The 20,565-nt window shown below is 42.3% G+C and overlaps 1 protein-coding gene across 6 annotated transcripts in view; it reads left to right on the top strand.

Annotated features, from left to right (window-relative positions):
* Nucleotides 1-20,565, top strand: part of tbc1d14 (TBC1 domain family, member 14) — a 36,365-nt gene extending 15,800 nt beyond the window's left edge. For 3 of the 6 annotated variants that reach the window (XM_035627088.2, XM_035627090.2, XM_035627091.2), the window contains 11 exons: nt 7,304-7,428; nt 8,991-9,073; nt 9,311-9,428; nt 10,739-10,845; nt 12,148-12,228; nt 12,315-12,403; nt 12,765-12,836; nt 15,142-15,270; nt 16,070-16,179; nt 17,032-17,290; nt 17,390-20,565. In XM_035627088.2, coding sequence (XP_035482981.1) covers nt 7,304-7,428; nt 8,991-9,073; nt 9,311-9,428; nt 10,739-10,845; nt 12,148-12,228; nt 12,315-12,403; nt 12,765-12,836; nt 15,142-15,270; nt 16,070-16,179; nt 17,032-17,290; nt 17,390-17,446 — 1,230 coding nt within the window. In that variant the 3' untranslated portion in view covers nt 17,447-20,565. Of the gene's footprint in view, nt 1-1,388; nt 1,714-7,303; nt 7,429-8,187; nt 8,259-8,990; nt 9,074-9,310; nt 9,429-10,738; nt 10,846-12,147; nt 12,229-12,314; nt 12,404-12,764; nt 12,837-15,141; nt 15,271-16,069; nt 16,180-17,031; nt 17,291-17,389 lie in introns of those variants that run through there. The other 3 variants (XM_035627092.2, XM_035627089.2, XM_035627093.2) reach the window with 3 other exon arrangements.

Here is a 20,565-nt window from a genome sequence, read left to right as displayed (position 1 = left end):
CACAGAGAATTGCTGCCTGAAGAAAGTAACCGTTGTGTAGTCTGCTGAGCCTCTGAATCACACTGTGTGGCAGCCAGGACAAGTCTGAGTTCCTGGGACCTGGGGGTGAGGCTGAAACCAAACAATTTTCCCAATAAGAGTTTTAATTTGAATGTAATGTCATTCAAACCCCCCTCTGGACTTAAAGAAATGATTTCGGGAGAAGGATTGTCGTGTTTCACTTTGCTGACACGTGCAATAGCAAAATGTTTTCTCCAATAAATCGAACAAATATCATATTCATCATCACATCTGAGGTGTTAAAAGTTAAGTATTTGCTACTGGTGATAAGTGGAAGGGAAAACAATCATTAAATGTCATTGTAAGGTCCGTCAGAACAGCCTCAATGCCCCTCTGCATAGATTTGGTGACCTTTTAGGGTCAAAGCGTAATTACTTTGTGTTAGAGGACGAAACCTGACTCATCATGTCCAGATTAGGTCAGGTCTTGTTTTATTGCCACAGGTCTCAGGTTGACGAAGACCAGAGTGGATCCTTATGTACCAGAGGGTTCTTGGTATCTGTTCAAGTGTTATGTAATAATCACCACAGGGAAAACACGGTGTGTTTTGAGGTGAAGGGGAGACAGAGAACCTAACAGGTCTGCTTTGTTCTGATGAGGAACTGAACCCAAGCCAAGATATTGATTGAGGTTTTTTTTTGTAGATCACCTAGTTGAATAAAATGTGCTATTGCTGGTGCGGAAGGTGGAAATGGGAAATGAAGCATATAAAATAATTATTTTAGTTTCTTTGACTTAACATTCATTCTGAAGACACAATTATAGTACAGCTCTTTTCTACTGCAGCAGCTTAGTGATTGATTGATTGATTTGGCATCATGGTGCTGCAATTGTTTGCGTCCTCTCTGTTGAGGATCAGTTGTAATTTTACTCAGGTTTACTCTTTTATCGGGTTCGATCGGATCAGGCCTCTCTTTTATGAAAATTAAATGAGTAGGTTTTCAACAGTTTTTTGTTCAATTTTGCTGAACAAAACTGAAAATGTCATCATTGCGATACTGACTGCTCATGTATGCAATTATTAAAAAACCTGTTGTGAAAAATGTACTAATCCAGTGCACAGTGCAAAGGTATGTTGTCTGCCACAACACTGCATCTATATATAGTGGATCATTCTGTAAGCAGGGAAACAAGGGGAATAAATCTCCTAGGGCTCAAGACACAACTTGTACATGCAACTTGTTTTTGGCTCTTCAGCTCCAGCTGCTCGTTCAGTCCTGACTGTGTCCGGGTTGAAACCTGATCCTTTGCTCTGGGGTTGATTAGAATGCCTGGCAGGGCACAGCAGAGTGCAGAGCTACTTCAGTGCAGACGGCGGTGCTGATATACTGACACACAGACAGACAGCAGCAGCATTGACGGTGATGCAGAGTCACACAGTGTAGCATCTCTGCTCAGAGAGAGGAGGAGAGGAAGAGAGAGAGAGAGAGAGAGGGAAAAAGAGGGTTATCATGCTGCTACCGCATCCTTTCCAACGCGGGGTGTGTCCCTCTGTCGGCAGCTCGACTGTCCCTCTGGCCTCATTTTGCACCTCCCTGGTGTCTGGTTGCCAGGAGTGAACGCTCAGGGGGCAGCAATGACGCTGGGCTAGGGTTTTGGAATCGAACCCCCACCGGAGGACTGGCCATCTGTAAGGAACCTGCAGCGTTCATGGTGAGTGAGCACTTGCACTGCGAGGGACAAGTGGGCGAACGCGGTGACCCGCTGTATCTCTCTCTCTCTCCTTGTCTGGCAGAATCAGACGTCATCTGTAGTTAGAGCATGAAAGAGAGGCAGCAGAGATGGAGGATGGCTCGGATTTCACACAAAAGCGTCTTTCAGCTCTTTGTTGCTCGTCGCTTCGCGGTGGTTGTGGACGGGAGCCGGGTGCTGATTGTCAGGATATCTTAAGTGACGAAAAAAAAAGATAACGTCCCTTTTTTCTTGATGTGTCGATTGACTAATGACCCTTCTTCACTGCATATAGCTCGACCTATTGCCTGCAAGTTAGTACAACAAAAGCACGTGCAGGAGCTTGACAGCCCCGTCTCTTTTCCATTTTGGGCTTTTTTTGAAGTGTGTCAAGGGATTTCCTCTGGCTGCTAACACTGATGCAGGGAAAGAGACGCAGAGCTCTTTTGACAGCTGAATCAGTGGGACTTTCACTTCTGCTTTCCAGTAAAATATTCTTCGATAAAAAGTAATCCCCCCCAACCTTTACTTACTTTAATTCAACTGTTGTGTGCGTTAAGCAATGATTACATGCAGATTAAATCACTGTTGAAAATTCATTCTGATATATTTCATTATGTCAACAATATGACAGCAGATGTGTAGTTTCCACTTTCCAGTTAGTATTATTGACCAGGTACGATAACAAGGTGACTAAAGCATGTCTTATTTTAAATGGATTTGGTTGGTACTGAATTTAATTAAGGATATGTGTTGAGCAAAATTGAGGGACATTATTGTTAAGGGTTTCTAACTTATACGTACATTTTTACCGCCACAAGCTATTTAATCAATAGTTTATGCATAGAGTCACACCGCATTGTTTCAATTCTTGATATTAAACACTGAATGAAATCTGATAGTGCAGTGTAATAACAATAATCAGATGTGAGATCCATTATTGAGATAACCTGAAGGCAGCACTACACTGCGCTCTATATGGTTTGTCTAATGTGGGTGAATTCTTTGGTTGTCCGTCAGAGATGTTGATGCTCTGGGACAAACTCTACCGGCAGCACATTCAGAGATCTGGGGACAAAAGATGAGCTTCATGAAAAATCAGATGGCGTCAGAAACCTTTTAGTAAAATCCCATTTGCCCACCAGCCAGTCAGAATACAACATGAAATTACACTAAGTTCACTGGCAAGCTAGAGTAATGCTACTGCCAAAAAACAATGGGACCAGTTATATTGGTAAGGTTTGTTGAATTTGCTCAAGGTTTCTGTAATTGCCTGTCAGAAATTGAGGAGGCAGTGAATGCTGTCGTCCTGTGTGTGGGCTGCGTTGAACGAGGTGCTTGTTAGAGAAGTATCCTCCCACAGCTTTTGAGCTACGTATGCCGTTTTCACATCAAAAAATCCGGCTCACTCATTACTCGAGGGCTATTCATTTTCTAAGCTCTATCATATTTCAGTGATTTTTATTATGAATTCATCAGTTTTTAACATGAATTTGACCAAAAATCTGCATGTAGGGGGCCAACGAAGTTGCAATTCTTTTTTCTTTGACAAAAGGACTCTTGTCTATCGAGATCGCCTTGGGGCAGTTATCTGTGCTGTCGTGTCTCAGCCAGAAGACTATTGGTTCGAATCCAGGCCATATCACTAATGTCTATGTTTATTGTTTCTTTCTTTACTTCTTTCTTTCTGTACTTCTTATTTTTCTTTCTTTACGTCTTTCTTTACACCTTTACATCTTTCTTTCTTTACTTCTTTCTTTCTTTCTTACGTGTGAATGTTCTTTATTCTTTGACAAAATGACTCTTGTCTATCGAGATCACCTTCGTGCAGTGGTCTGTGTTGTTGCCTCCCAGCTAGAAGACTGTTGGTTGGAATCCAGGTTAACGTGATCTGTCTCAGCAAAAAGTGCTTTGCTGTGCTTTCGCGGCAGTCGATCCTGTGCACTCACAAATCGAATTTCCGCATGAAATGAGCTTCTAGTTTAGTTCTGCACTTCCATAAAGTTTGGGGGGAAGTGATGACTTGTAGTAGTTTGGCATTGTGCAGTGACACCAGGCTATGCCCCCTCCCGTGGCCTTTTATCCGTCGTATTATAAAGTAAGCCAGCAGCGTTTCCATGACTATGTGATGCAAAGGCAACAATCCAATGTTTCACAGTTTGACCAATAGTTGTGACATTGGTGTATTTTCAAGCCCACGCTGTGTTTATCATAACAACACTCATTTACCAAAGCAAGTGTGAGACTTCGTTGGACCACATGCAGTGATGCTACTCGCCTAACAAAATCAGCACCAGAAAAATGACTTGGCATTATGTTGAGCTGTTTCCTAGTGTCTGTAATTTGAAACGGTAAAGGACAGTAACAGCCAGCCAGTCAGCCATCGGTGCAGCCAGGCATCCAAGAAAGCTCTTACATCACTACCAGGAAATCTGAGAACTTTACTGAAAGCCTGTGTGACAAAGCAGGTCATCATCATGGGATGTGTTGCTATTACAGCTAAAAACCTGCCACGACGGGACTCTTGGCGTCAGGAAGCTGGATGGATTTTGTACCATTGTTGAATCTCAGAGAAACAACATAATAATGTGTTTTTGTTTACGTTGTTTGATTTCTGTAGCCAGATAACTAGATTTTCCGGGTGAGCCGTTCATGAAAGTGTAACTTTATGAAACACTGTCAGTCTGTCAGGGGTCTACAGTGAGTTCAGTGATATGATCAGTTGTAGTAAATAAGTTCACTATGCACTAAGGGATATTCATTATCTGTATGTATCATTAAAACTATGTAGCCCGATAAAGTCTCACAACGCAGTATTGCTTAAAAACTTGGTAGACTGAAACCCTAAATCCCTTCAAACTTATGTTATTATGGTAAAGATTGCCACATAAGTCTATATAGGTAATTGTCATGATTAATGTAAAATCAAATTTCTTTCAAGTTTAAAGACTGATGTTTACTCCTGAGTGAAATGTGGAGATACCACACAACACATCAATATATATTGAACTGTTGAATATAATATCGCCTATATATTACTACTTGGCAATAAATGAAAGGGCTCACTTTCTTGAAAGCTTACCATAAGTGCTGATTCACCACTCGTACTTGTCTTTGAGTGGCAGAGGAATATACAGTAATGTGTTCAGCCTTTACTGGATTTTGCTCCAGCTTCTTGCTGTTGTACCTTCGGTCGCCTGCGTTTGGTTTTTTATAACTTGGCTAATGGGTTTGGGTTGGTTCTCTCCCCAACATACTTTTTGATACTGTCTCTACTCGTTTCAGTATTGGCACCTCATGTTTTCTCACACCGCATCCACACCTATTTTCCTGTCACACCACAGACACACCTTCAGTGCAGTGTCACACGCGTCCCGTCTCGTGTTTCAACCTTGGTCGCACCTGCATTGCTGCTGAACAGATGCCAAATTGCCTCCCTCTCGGGACTCCTCCTATCCCCCCCCAGTCTCTCTACCTCACCCTCCCTCTCTCTGCAGTATCCATCCGTTCTCAGGGTGCGCAGCTCTGGCTACCCTTTTTTTATCGACCTGCAGCTGTTCTCTCGGGTACATACTGTCCCTAATAAACCAAGCAGCAGTACAAACATGTTAGCTGTTAATTCAAGCACAGTTATATAAAAGTGTTTTGAGAAACTATTTTTTTCCTATACCTTATTATACTTTATTTTTATTTATTTATTTGATTTGACTGTTGGATGGAAGAAGTATTAAGTATAGTCATTAACACAGTTAAGTACTTAAAGCTTTTGTTGATAGTTTTAGCCATCTTGAGTATTGGTTATAATAACATTTGCACAAATTAATTGATAGCTTAGATTTGGGAAGGCAGTAACATTTCTAAAAACAAATCTGATGGGGCAACAAACGGATGTGAACAGTCAATTTAGTAGTCCATTGCAATCATCATCACAGTTCTCAATTCACCCGTGACCTACTGTGACTACTGTAGTTATGCACACATATAGTTTGTTCATGTAATAAATGAATAATAGTGACAGTTAAGGTTCACACACAATTTTTGCCTCCAATTTCAGTTATTTAGATAATCTAGATAATATTTTTATTTCGCATCTTAACCGACAGAAACGATCGACAAATCTTGTGGGCCGCGGCACCAGTGGTTGAGAATCTCTGCTGTAGTCATTGCTTCATATTTAACAGGCAGATGTCGGAAGGAAAGTAAATAAATTTCCCAAAATGTCAAACTGGCCCCTTAAACTAAGTTGAAGAACATAGTCAACATTACCTGCCAAATATCAACAAGTTAATATTGTCATTGTGAGTATTTTAGCCTGCTGACATTAGCATTTAGCTCCAAAGTACAACCTCAAAGGCCAGCTAGCATGGCTGCACACTCTTTGTTCTTTTTCTTTTTTTTTACATTATATATGACATTTTGTAATGATCTTGCAAAGGACTAACTTTGTCCTCCGTACATAAAGGTTATGGCTATTGTAAGTAATTCATGGAAGCTTTATGTCTTTTAATTACTTCTCTTCTTTCCCTTGACTTTGAGGTCTCTTCCCCTTCCTCAAGCAAAGAATTTGCCAGATTCAATTACCTTTATTTGTCCCTCCGGGCCAATGGAGACCAGGCTCTGGCACAACAGACAGCGTCACAAAGACAGATTAATAACATGTGCTGGATCACTAATGGCGCACGCACGCACGCACGCACGCACGCACGCACGCACGCACGCACGCACGCACACAGACACACACACACACACACGAAATAGATTCCCTGCCTGTATTGTGGCCTATGCTGATCAATGTGAATGTCCCTGTGGTAGCACAGTGTTAAGCTGATTGCTTGCAGAGCTGGGCCTGCATTATTAACTAGCCCAACACACTGGAGGACACACATTGTGTGTGTGTGCGTGTGCATGCTCATATTGCACTTGCCCTATTTACAGTAGCTTCTTAATTAACCAGTAAGACTATGTAGCATCTTCCAGAGATCTTCTCCAAAGGTCTTCCCTTAACTATTTGTGCACTAACCGCGCCCTAATTCTAATTTCTGGGTTTAAACTTTAATGCACACACACCCACACACACGCACACACACACACGCACCTTGTGAGGCAGTGCTCTGTGGCCTTAGCTCTAACAGCCTGACCGTCACATGGTCCCCCCCTTTCTATAGGCCTGTATCACACTCCCATGGGTGGAGCAGAAACCACATGTTCATTAGACACCAGCTGACAAATGCTCAGAGGCCATAAGAACGTTGTCACAAGGTTGTCAAGTGTCCTAACACACTGAATTGGATATCATCTATAACCACTGTGTTGAATTCCCTGGCTGTGTGTGGAGCCGCATCCCTTGTTGTTAGTAGTTTGATATGCAATATAGGAAAACAAATCCACCAATATTCTTCAGTTCACTTCACTATGTGTGTTTGTGGATTCTGTGTACATGTCACTACAAAGTGAAACTAAGTGTAACCCAAATGAAATGGACCCCGGCAGCGAGTTGGTTTACTTGTGACATTGTTGTAATCAAGTTTTAGTTTTTTGTTTATTTGACCAAATCCTCCGTCTCCGTTGTCAGGAATATGAAACGAAGAGTGGCAGAGCTGGACCCGGCAACCCAACGTCACCCAGGCAGAGTGTGAGGAAAAACCTGGACTTTGAGCCGCTCTCCACAACCGCACTTATACTGGAGGACAGACCTGCGTATGTAAACACACACACACACACACACACACACACACACACACACACACACACACACACACACACACACCATCGATCGTTGGGTTGTTAAACTATCCCACATTTTATCATTCTCTCTAGCTGCCAGTTAGGTTTGCTCATCAGAAAATAAGGCCATTGTGTTTATATCTTCCCCCACATTCCTTCTTTATCAGCCCTCCTTCCTCTGCTGGATCATTAGACTCTGTTCAGTGTTGTTCCCGCTCCCAGCATTTCCCCCCGATCTTCTTACAGAAAGCGAGAGAAGGTGCTGCTGAAAGTATAATGGCCTTCCCTCACCCTGGCTCCATTACCCTGCTTTTGGGCGATTTTGCTTTTTGTCAACAAAGAGACAGACATATGCTGTGCATCCTCTTGCATTCAGTGGTACCCTCTACCACGTGGTGAATAAAACGGTCCTGATTTAGCTAGACTTCCCGTGTTTCTAGGAAGTTGATTTTATCACCATGACAAGCAAAACTGTGATTTCAGCTGCTGCCCAGGCTTTTTTGCTACATGCAACCTTCCATATATTTTCCTTTGTTAGTATCGCCCTCTACTGGTAACAGTCATCTAGAAAAGTGAACGTACTGTATGTTTTTAGCTTGGCAGAGTGTTCCATTGATGTGTATTTGTAGTTTTTTATTATGGCCAGATAAGCCTTTGAAGAAACAAGCACTGGAATCAAAGGTCATTTATACATGACACAGGTATGAGGTTCAGTATGCTGAAGCAGAAACACTCACTAAGATCACAGCAACCCCAGCTGATGCAATATTTAATACAAAGAATAAAAGTGGATCATATTTTCGGTAACAACTAATATTAAAATCCCTTAATACTACCTAGATTTATATGAGCATGTTTTAAAATGATCTCAACTCAAGGTCCTCATACTAAAATGTATCAGGGGCTTATAACTGTTTCACATGACCTTCATTAGCTGACATAGGTTGCGGAGAACACTGAGACATTCTGAAAGCGCCTTTTTCCAGGGCTTTCTCTCATACATGATCTTTATCAGCACAGTTTGACCAGTTGTCTGAGAATATAGATATTTAATTTCCATGTGCTCTAGACCTCGAGGTGAGACTGGTTCATCATCTGTTGTTTCTTAGGTGATTAATGAACTTTGATTCTGGTTTGATTCACGACAACATGACCGACATGTCGTGTTGTAAAACGACAAGTTGGTCAGATATTAAAGGCCAAAATATGGCGTCACATATACTGTACTTGAGATGTAACCTCATTGTAGCATCTACCACCACATTACATCTTAAAGAGGGTGGCATGATAAAATGTTCACTAAATGGGTCCAACACATTGTATGATAACTGGAGGATGTGCAACTTCACTATAGCTCTCTTCATAAACACAAGCACGTTACTAGAACAAAGTCAGGAAATGGCTGCTGGCCTGTTTCTCTGTGTGCGTTTTCCTCTCTTCGTGCCACAGAAGCACTCAGACATTAATGCAAGTTAAGCTCAGAGAAACTCATAGCTGCTAACCCATTTCCTTACGTGCATGTATGTGTGTTACAGGAATCTGCCTGCCAAGCCAGCTGAGGAGGCACAGAAACACAGACAGCAGTATGAAGAGATGGTGGCCCAGGCCAAGAAGAGAGGTGATGACTTTTGACAAAAAAAGAATCAAGGTTGACTCACTGTCTTTTTTCCAAGATATAAGGTCATCCCTGGAGCACTGGAATTCACCACAGCTACAAAAGCAAAGTATCAGGAACATGATTCACGATATCTGGAGTTAATTTTTTTCCTCCACCTTCCTTTAAAGTTTGGCATCTCTGTTTCAGTTCCTCTCTCTTATTGTGTCTGACCACCTCTCTTCACCCTTCTGTCTGTAGAGCTGAAGGAGGCTCAGAGGAGGAAGAAGCAGCTGGAGGATCGGTGTAAGCTGGAGGAGAGCATTGGCACAGCCGCCCAGACCTGGAACCAGGAGATCTTACCAAACTGGAGCACACTGTGAGTTCAATCACTCTCACAGAGCTCAGACGTATAACAATGTCCATGTTCATGGTTATTCCCCAGAAAACACTTGCTTTAAATCTTTTTACTGATTAATCCCTTCTCTGTATAATCTCTGATCAAACTTTTAACAGTCCAGTGCTTTAAACAAAGAAGAGCCACTTGATGTTATGCACACATAAAAGAATGAAAGAGTATCTTTTGGCACATTACCCCAACTCAGTGCTGTTTGCAAAATATTCACATGATCTGAAGTGGTATTCATTGATGCATCACTCTCTCGTTTTGTTATACGATTTTACTTCCATCCAATGTGACAGTGAATATCTTGAATCTTGTCTCTTATTATTTTTTTTTAAAGAAGTGACTGAGTCTGTTCTGGAAACTAAAAGTTGAAAAACTGCAACGTTCACTTCATGTCAGATTAAATCCAGTCAAGTTCCTACACTGACTCAACAATTATTAACTATTAATTACCCAGTGCAGCCCTCACAGTGCCTAACAATATGTGCTGATGAACTCTCCAGTTATGTATATGTTGGCATACTGTTAGCCCTAAATGTCCAGGCTTTTAGTTTGATACATGAAATATTCCAGTGCATAAAATGTATAACATGGTCAGTGTATATCACAGTCATCTGTTAAGTCATCTGGTGGCCAACATATTCTTTATATTTAATAATGTTCTATATTAAATGTCGGTTTGTCTGTTATTGTGATGTCACCATTTTGTGAGCTGACAGAATGACTAATCGTGAGATTAAGAACGCGCAACCTGTTTTACAAGCATAACTTCCACATGTTCATTCTTTGAAATCGCCACAATTTCATACCTTTTGTTAGACCTCTCATTATACATAAGAGTCATACTTTGTTATCCAAAATTTGCCACTCCCACGAGTTTAAGACCTGAAACTAAGATTAGTACTTGATTACCAAACGGGACAAAAGTTGTCAGATGTTGCTGTAGGCCATCTTGCTTAATTATCTTTTTAAAAGTCAATTAGTGTTTTAATCTCTAAAAAGGCTCAACATCCATAGGGAGACTTGATACTTGCGTTAATTCGACCCCAACCCGGATGTTTTTCTAAATTTGATTGTTTCTTGCTCTTGGCATAGCCGTAATGACATGGCTTTTGACAATGACAAATGGAGCAGCGCATTGAATTAGAGGTGGTAATAAAGAGGTTTGACAACAGGATTAGTTTTACCTCAAATGCTGTCCACGTTGAGACTTTGATCAATAAATGCTTGTATCCTCTGTGAAACACACTCAACTTTCTTCCCAACATGTAACCCTCTGCCAGGTGTACGTCACGACGAGTGAGAGACCTCTGGTGGCAAGGCATCCCCCCCAGTGTCAGAGGCAAAGTGTGGAGCCTGGCTGTGGGCAATGACCTCAACATAACGCATGGTACATGGCAGTGAATGTGCATCTCGGAGCGAATGAGAAAATGAGAAGAGATGGTACCGGAAGATGTCAGGTGTACTCGTCATGTGCTGATTTGTTACTTATTTGCTCCTCAGATCATCAGCATCAACCTCATTGTTTAATTCACAGTAGTTTGAAAAGGCCGAACGCATGCACGCGCACACACACACACACACACACACACACACACACACAAATGGGTGTAGCAGGTTGTCTCAGCTTTTGTAATTGAATAAGTGGCAGTGAGATAGATAGAAGGAGTGTGTATATTAAAGAAGGAGCATGGTCCAGTGAGTAGTATGAGAGGAAACAAGCAGGCTTTGAAGGATTTCTCTGAGTCTGGCTTGAGATTACACACACACACGCTTATTTCCCTCTTTCTAAAGGAACATCGAATGTCACACAGGTAGCCCCTATGCAGTCTCAGTGTCCGTGCTCCTCATCGCGCTCCAGGCTAATTGCAGATAAGCACTCGCTCGCTGACTGCTTAGCTGTCCCACTCTGCTTTTCGCCACTCAGCCTTTTAAATGGAGCACATTGCTGCGCATTATCACCCTGCTCCCCCACACACACACACACACACGAAAAAACGCTCACACGAAGCTCAGTCCCTTTGAAGTTGTCTGTCTTTTTATAAGTAGCAGCTTAGTGAAGGTAGTCCCTCTACTTTAGGTAAGGCCGTTTTACTGCTACTGCTAATGCTACAACCAGGATGAGATCACATTTTTTGATGTTTTTATGTGATACACTGAAGCATCTGTCCTGTGTCTGCATGATTTAATGCTTTGCACTGCCTGCAACACGATTTGCTGATTGGATCATCGCATGTTTAAGCAGGTGTACAGGTGTTCCTATTAAGGTGCTCGGTGATCTCAGACTTTTGATATCTGCAATAACAGCACATCTTCACATGAGACTGGCCTCTGCATGGCCTGAAGTTTATATTTATCGGCCTGCGCTGGGTGCCGAACAAGATCAAGGCCACAGTGCAGAGCTCCGCATCATCAGCGTCTCAGAAAATCTCATGATTTCCATCCAGCATCTCATCACTGGAGGGCATCCACAGGTCAAATAGCATGCCGGGTACATTCCCCTTACTGCAACAAACTAAATGTCGTCTGAAATGGCAGGAGATCTGTTTTCTTTTAATCACCTCAAAGGAGCTGAATCCTCTCATTTCCGAAGTGGTTTCTGTCCAGTCATCATGTTCTTTGCTCAGTCTCTTTAGCTTCCATCTTCCCCCTCCTTGTCTTTTAATGACTGTGCTGTAATGTGACCCTGCAGAGCTGTATAACATCTGTCTGGCCCGGGCAAAAGAGAAGTGCAAGAACACGCCAGCACCTGCCACCGAGATGGAAACCGAAGGTAGAGAGAGAATAAAAACTCTGTCCATCAAATTGTTCTTTTTCTTGATGCGTGTTTCTTAAATTGCCGCCACGTCTTCATGTCAGCTGCTGGTTCTTCAGATAGGGAGTCGAGTCTGGAACTGATCAAGCTGGACATCTCAAGAACCTTCCCCCACCTGTGTATCTTCCAACAGGTCAGTGAGAGAAGCTCCGCCAACGCCACCAACATGATGGCTGCCCCTTTCTTTTTATCTGTTTAATGTGTTTCCATTGCAGACAGCAAATAATAGGATTCACCAAAGAAAACACTGACAAAAAAAGCACAAAGACACACAAAGGTCATGTTGCCAATGATATGGATTTTTTTTTCTACATTCTTAGAAACCTCAAGCTTAACTCTTGGAAAATTAGTCTGAAACAGCAACGGTCAGGATTCTTACCATTCTGATTCTGATATTTATCAAAGCATATCTCACTCTTTAATTTCTGGAGATTGTTTGTATTTTTTAGCCCTTTTTTTCATGTGCCATCATTATTCCTTTTGTTTATCATCAGGGCGGGCCCTATCACGATGTGCTGCACAGCATTCTGGGAGCATACACTTGCTACCGGCCAGACGTTGGCTATGTAAGTCACACGCACACACTCACAGAAGCAATACATCTCTGTTGTGATCTTTCAGCACAGTCTTTTGAAGCTCAAGGTGTGTTGTCATGTGGTTGCCGTGTGGTAAATTTCAGTCGAGACTGGGCAAATGTTTAGGTGTTTTATGGTTTTCATGCTTGTGTAAATCCCTCTGATTGTTGTGTTGTGATTTTTGGTTTTGTATTGATGTTGAAAATCAAATTTAAGGCAACATATTGCACATTAGTAGACAGACCAAAGTAGCCATTCTTGATCATACGATGCGAACTTTGAGGTTATGTAAAGTGGTACTATAATGAAGGTTAAAAATGACACAACTTTGAGCCTCCCACGTATCACCTACCCATCCATCCATCGTCTACCGCTTTATCCATTTTAAGGGTCGCTGGAGCAAATCCCAGCTAACATTGGGCGAGAGGCCAGCCTATCTCACATTCAAACCTACAGTCAATTTAGAGTCTCCAATTAACTTAATCCCATTCTGCATGTCTTTGGACTGTGGGAGGAAGCCAGGAGAACCCGGAGAGAACCCACGCATACACGGGAAGTGTACACGGGAACTCCACACCTGGTTGGTTTGAACCGGGGTTCGAACCCAGAACCTTCTTGCTGTGCGGAGAAAGTGCTAACCACTACACCACCATGCAGTCCTATCACCTACCCACCATCTATTATTGTCTTGTGTGAGGTGCTCAGTGTGTAGGATGTGTGAGAAGCCGGTATTCTCTATGCCTGTGTGAGATAGTCTGCCCACTGTTAGTTGGACACTAAGAGGACATTTGATTCACAAAATTAGTAAAATAATTACACAACAACATGGACTTTCCAAAATGGAGCCAACACACCTGCCTTTACTACTAGGAAGAATACACAGGTGGACTGTAACAGGCACAATAATGGACTGTTTTCATGTCCATTTCATTAAAACAGGATCAACACCAAGATTTGGCCGAGTCTAACCCTAACCCCTTGGTAGCGGCTGTTATAACCTTTGGCCCTAATACGAGTGACAACCCACCATGACATTGCCCATTGGTTTATAAACCGCCATTTTCAAGCCTCGAGTTTTATGAAAAACCACAAGTAACCATATTTGGACGAGGGTGAGGCTGGGGTCAAGTGAGGGTCGGGTCTCACTGAGCTCAAGGACTCGCCCACCTGCAACCTGCACCATTGCACGGTACAAGCTGTCAATCACTCCTTCGTATACTCGCCCGATGACATACCGTGTGTTATCGTCCATTTGACTCTAAATGAGAATATAATTAACAAAATGAACATCATGCTGTATTGAAGAAGACTTGAAACTAGAGATTGAACCATAAACTCCTCAGGATAAATATTTATTACGTTATAAATCAAGTGAGTCATTTTCTCATAGACTTCTATTGAAACTGACTTATTTTTCGACCAGTGGAGTTGCCCCCTGCTGGTTATTCGATAGAATACAGGTGTTAGGCACTTCCACGCTGGCTTCCCTCTGAATCTGGAGTCTACGTCCATTTTTGTGTACAGTCCATGGCCTCATAGCCTGGTGACGTAACCTCAAATTCAACAACGAAAACCACCTGGAGAAGTTGATAAAAGTGGATAACATTGTGTGGAAGTTTACTGTCTGCTGAGCAGGACCCTCTCCTGATGTGCGCTCTAATTTGAATGCGACCATGGAGATAGATGCACCTCAGGATGTTTTTAAACATCATACTTTTACATGTTTGCACATCAGAACCACGCTGTGCTTGTAGATGCTGTGGTTTGCCTTTCTGCTGTTCACCGCAGCCTCATGCTGTCAATAAATGACTGTGACTTCCTGCGCTGACCCCAACCCATGAGCTGCTTCGAGTGCACCATCTGTGCATTCATCTCTGTGCACACTTCTTTTTTTTCCTCTCTCTTTCCAGCTGATGTTTTCGGACTGAAGCTGAACTACTTATGGTTGTAAATTAGGGTTTTGAATTGTATTATGTAGAGAAAGTGACAATGAGCGCATGGTGCAGAATACCCCTTTAGCAGGTGTTCATTTTCTGCCAGTGCCTTTCTCTGCCGTCACCTTCAGAGAACAGTTGTATACAAATATGCTCACAGTGAGACCATTTTAACATTGTTTTTATGTGTGTGTGTGTGTGTGTGTGTGTGTGTGTGTGTGTGTGTGTGTGTGTGTGTGTGTGTGTGTGTGTGTGTGTGTGTGTGTGTGTGTGTGTGTGTGTGTGTGTGTGTGTGTGTGTGTGTGTGTGTGTGTGTGTGTGTGTGTGTGTGTGTGTGTGTGTGTGTGTCTGTGTGGTTGTAGGTGCAGGGAATGTCGTTCATCGCAGCAGTGCTGATCCTGAACCTGGACACAGCTGATGCCTTCATAGCTTTTGCCAACCTGCTCAACAAGCCCTGTCAGATGGCCTTCTTCAGAGTCGACCACAGCCTTGTCAGTTCACGCACGAACACACACACACACGGTGTGAAACTTTATTTATGAAGAAAAGTAGTAGTGCATACAAAATGGAGAGTATCTGCACACTGCATTAAAAAAGGCAACATTTTAACCAAATTATTAAACAAAAGAATATAACAAAACTTACAGTATAATATATGATCCTCCAGACAAAAGCGGGACAATCTAGAATATAGTCATATGAGTAGCTCCAAAGGGTATCTCCATACATGAGCATATTTTATTACACTATTTTGTTGAAAAGTGTTTCTTTCAGTACATTTCGAAAAACTTTTAATACATTTTTCGCAGCTGCTATTAAACCGCCACTTTTTTGGCGGGTAAGGGGCAGGGTAACTAATGGTTATTTTATCAATTAATCTCGATTATTATCTATAGAAATGGCAGAAAGTGGGCTCACAATCATATATGAGGAACTCAAACTATATATTTTTCTGAGGAAAGGATTTGAAATATTTAATCGACTATCAAAATTGTTTAATTTGTAATCGATTGGCTAATCTTTTCCACTAATAGTTGCAGCCCTACATTCAAGCTCATCTATGTCTTTTATTGCATTTTGATGCCAAAACCTCATCACCTAGGCTCAGAGTAGATTTTTCATAACAGGGCCTTTTTGGAATCTCTGACATGTCAACACCACAGGAATCACTCTGCTATACCACAACCAGTCTTGACCAGTTTTCGTTTTGCTCTGACTCTGGCAACTGAACACAATGATGTAGTTTGTGTTTGCGTTGCTACATGAGACCACCTTCTTTCCTCTCTGCAGATGTTGACATACTTTGGAGCATTCGAAGTGTTCTTTGAAGAAAATCTACCAAAGCTCTTTGCACATTTCAAGAAAAACAACTTGACCCCCGATATTTATTTAATCGACTGGTGAGTCTTACTCCTTCTTTTTTCTAAATGTATTATTTGTTTCCACCCCCCTTATTTATGAAAAAATATTATATTGTGATGCAATATTAACCTCTTTGAACAACTTGCCACTTCACAGCCAGAACAGAAACTATATAGGAAGCCAAAATATCAGACGGCAATTTTTTCTCCGCCTTCGTGCAGAGAGAACTTTGTTCTCCTACCTGGTGGAACTTGCTTAGTTTTGTCATCTAGAAACACCACTCTTGTGCTCACATAGACTTTCAGTGTCAAGTGTGTTTCTGAGAAAACCGGACGGGCTGTTTGTGTAGGCAGGTTAATGTCAGTGATCTAAGATGGAAACTCACACCTCTACTTTACTCACTCACACATCAGTCAGCTGCCTTATGAAGGGAGAGGCAGGGGCAATATTTTGGTATTATGTTATTGTCAATTACCTTTTTTTTTATTGTGAGACACAATTTCTTGTTTACACTTCAAAACGATAACAAGGTGAAATTTCCAATAAGCACATCAACTAACAGCCCTGAAGATATTTTTTTAAAAAAAGCTAATTATTACATTTTTAGAATCTGATACCGCCTTTTTATCTATTTGAAAAATAACCAAAATAATTATGATTTTTAAAATAGCTGCCCATACATTTTCTAAGGATCAACTAATTGATCAACCAATTATTGCAGAGTGGTGGTGGTTGTCAGTGTGTTTGAGGTCAGACTTAACCACACCTGAGAGAAAATCAGAGAAGTGAAATTTATTTAGTTGTGAATACTCTTGTGTGCACTTGATGCACTCTACTTTTATTTTTGTATCATCTCAAAACCACGTCTCTCTGTCCCCCCCATCCTCCAGGATCTTCACGCTGTACAGCAAGTCGCTGCCATTGGACCTGGCGTGTCGGGTGTGGGACGTGTTCTGCAGGGACGGCGAGGAGTTCCTGTTCCGCACGGCGCTCGGCCTGCTGCGTCTCTACCAGGACGTCCTCACCTGCATGGACTTCATTCACATGGCCCAGTTCCTCACCCGCCTGCCGGACCTCATCCCCGCTGAGCAGCTCTTCCAGAACATAGCCGCCGTTCACATGACCAGCCGCAACAGGAAGTGGGCACAGGTGGGATGTTGAAGCTGTGTGTTGTAGACATCTAGGTTGGCCGTGTTTCCTACATCTTAGTTTGATTGTTTTTTTAACCGTAACCTCTGTTCCTCTCAGGTCCTGCAGGCATTGCAGAAAGATCAGGAGCGAGGCAGCCCGGTGCTGAAGCGCTGAGCTGACATCAGAAGATCACACTAACGGACTCCTCCTCCAGCCTCCGGGAAACATTGACTCTGACAAGGCTGCGTGGACCTCAGAGAGACCCATGTTAAACCTTGGGACGAATCTGGTTGTAGCCGCAGTGATTAAACCTTTTCTCTCTCCAGTTCCACGTCACGGCTCTGACCAGAACCTGGGCCCTGGAGGGGCAGAGTCTGACAGTGATGAGGAATACGAGGCCTTATTTAACGTCCACCATCCCACCTATGCTCGGAGGCCCAGCCGTTGACTGGAAGGTGTCACTGGCAGAGGCTGAAGAATGTACCACACATTCCCACATACATGATGCGCCCAGCAGACTGGTCCAGGTCTCCAGAGACCAGGGGAAACCATCAGTAACTACTCAAATCCTCCACCTCGTTTTTACTTCCACTTTGTTTTTTAATACTCTTTCTTGCACTTGTCTTTTCTTTTTCGCTTTCTTTGAATCTTAACGACAAAAAATACTCTTGTCCCCGATGTCTAAAAAAAGAAAAGTCTACAGCAGGGAAAGTGTAATGAATGTCCTGGAACATCTGCAGAGTCAGATCTGTGAATGTCAACGTCCCAATGTATCAGTCTCTTGATGCTAAAACAAGTCATTCCTTCAAGTCCTCTAAATTTGATTTCATCTTCCGGCTGTGATCTCCGTGTGCTTTTCATCTGGTTTCCATTTTGTTTCCTGCATCATTCCACAAATTTGACGCCTCTTTTTTAGATTTTTTATTTTTAAGTTAAACCTCTTGAAGACGGGTTTGGTGTCTCTGAAAGCTCCACGTTGTTACATGTGAAGAAATGTGTGCAGCCTCTAAAAGAGGCGATAAGCTGCCTGTGAAATGAGTTTTACAGAATATTTATGAAATACTAGAACTGCAGTTAATAATGAGGAAATGTGTTACTGTCAGACACACAACACTTACAGTGTCAGACATGGACTGTCCCCTGTCCTTTATATGTTTTGTGGTACATTTCAGCTTGTTACTATTTTGATTCCCATGTGTTGACGTGAGTGTTGATGTCTTTTGTGCATTTATTTAATATTTATCATTAGGAACATGGGACCTAAACAAGACTTGTTCCAGGGTTGTCTCTGAGCCTCTTCCACACTGTGTGCATATAATACTTGGTTTTAAAAACACATGCATGTAAGCAAGCGGTTGTGACTTTAGCAGCATTGTTCATGAATTTATTTGTGCATCTGGGGGGTTAAAATGTCCACTAGGGAGCAGATTAAGGCATAATAACCTCTGGGCACAAAGAGAATATCTGCTGCTGCCTCGTGTAACAACGTCCGTATGGTGCACGTCCTCAGAAATTGAAGCTGTGTCCATAAGATGCAATACTCACATGAACAGTAGAGGCAGTGCAGAGGCACATGCTTGCCAATGTCAAAATGTCGCCTAATCACTTTTCCTGTGGTGACGTCTTGTATAAGCTAAGGCTTGGCTAAAAAGCGAGTATACCTCTGGCCAAAACTCCCCCGTCATCATGTCACATCATATACTGCCCCCACTGTTTATGTGCTTAATTGCATGTGTAGGACGTGTAGAGCTCGTGTCCTACGATGCACTCAACCAATGCTCTGATCAAGAAGTCCGACACTGTTCCCATACAAACACACTGGATACAATAAGTAAAAAATTTGGTGCTTCAGCATTTTTGTTTATTAGATTGGCACTATTAAAAATATTCCGAATTAGCTTTTAGCATTTCCTGTTTGCAGTGTATCCTTAGATGTACAGTCAACTATCACTGGATTATTTTGATACTAAGGAAAACCTAGAATCATTAAAATTCTCAGGCAGTTTTTATCATCAGTCTTTTACATTTTTATTTTTTCCTAAGCAGATTTATTGGCTTTCAATTTGCTTCTAAAATCAGTGATGATCATATCGTCAGGAAGTGCAAGTCACAATTAATCTAAAAAATGTGTCACGTTCGTGTGTCCTGATATGACTGAGACAGTGATGCTAACAGTGTTTGAAAGCACCTTCATATCCTCCACGTGCTGTGTCACATTCACTGCTCCGTGTCTAGCAGAACACAATGTGCATGGCCTTTGTAGCTCTGTGGCCCACGAGTCGCTCCATCTCAACCGCTGGGGGCGGGGCCAGACGTCCAAGCAATGTTTTGATCATCAGTTTTGGGGGTTTTTCTGTTCTCAAAGTGAAGTACCATCTTGCTGTTAACTCCATTCATGTTTATTTCCTTTAAAAAGGCAATTTTGCACAGACCTGTTTTTCAAAATGAAAAACAAAACAGTTGGAAGTGTAGGAATCTCATCGGTTGTTGATTGAATTTTTTCAGTGCAGCCGTCCTGTGATTGGTTGTGAAGCTGCTTCGTCTGGTGTGTTGTGCTACTGATTATGTTGAGTGGCGGTGACCACTTCCTTTTTTGCGCGCTGTGACACTGGAGACGTCCCCGTCCGGCCTCTGCACCGCTCGTCCCGCCACTGAGTTGAGACAGTACTTTTCACACACAAATCCCTGGACCCAGGCTAATGGACGAGAGACGCGCCCTGTGATAAAGAAACAGGAAGCGCTTCGCATTTGTAAATCATCGTCGTCATCTTGGCCAGGTCTGTGGCTGCTGACAGTCTGTTTCACATTTGCAACGTGCAGCAGACGTTTTTGATCACTCCTTTCAATGCACTCCCCCCCCCCCCCCCCAGTTTGGTGACACACCGCAGGACTGCAATAAAGCTTTTTGCACATATATGTAAGCCTTTGAGTTGTGCCTCGCATCACCCAGTTTATATCCTCCCAGTTCTACGAACACTACGAAACACGCTGTATGACCCACGGGTCAAAAAACCAAAATTAAATCCAACTAAATTCAACTTTAAAAAAAAGAGTCTTAATATGCTGTTGTGAAACTATCTGTTTGATTATGTGGATGTCTTTAATTTCTTGGGTTCTGTTGGTTTGGCATTGTCTTTTTTTTGTTTTTGCCTTCTCTCCTTATGAGACCTGTGTACTGTAGTGGAGTGATGGACACACATGGAGACAACAGGGGGTCACCATGCAACTGTATCTCACTTGGAATGTATATAAACAAAAAGATTTTATTAAAATAAAGAGCTGTACATATCCAA

Source organism: Scophthalmus maximus, chromosome 2, assembly GCF_022379125.1.
Source record: "Scophthalmus maximus strain ysfricsl-2021 chromosome 2, ASM2237912v1, whole genome shotgun sequence".
In the NCBI taxonomy this organism is placed as follows: domain Eukaryota; kingdom Metazoa; phylum Chordata; class Actinopteri; order Pleuronectiformes; family Scophthalmidae; genus Scophthalmus; species Scophthalmus maximus.
The sequence above is the reverse complement of the archived record's forward strand: the minus strand, read 5'-3'. Positions and strand labels throughout refer to the sequence as shown.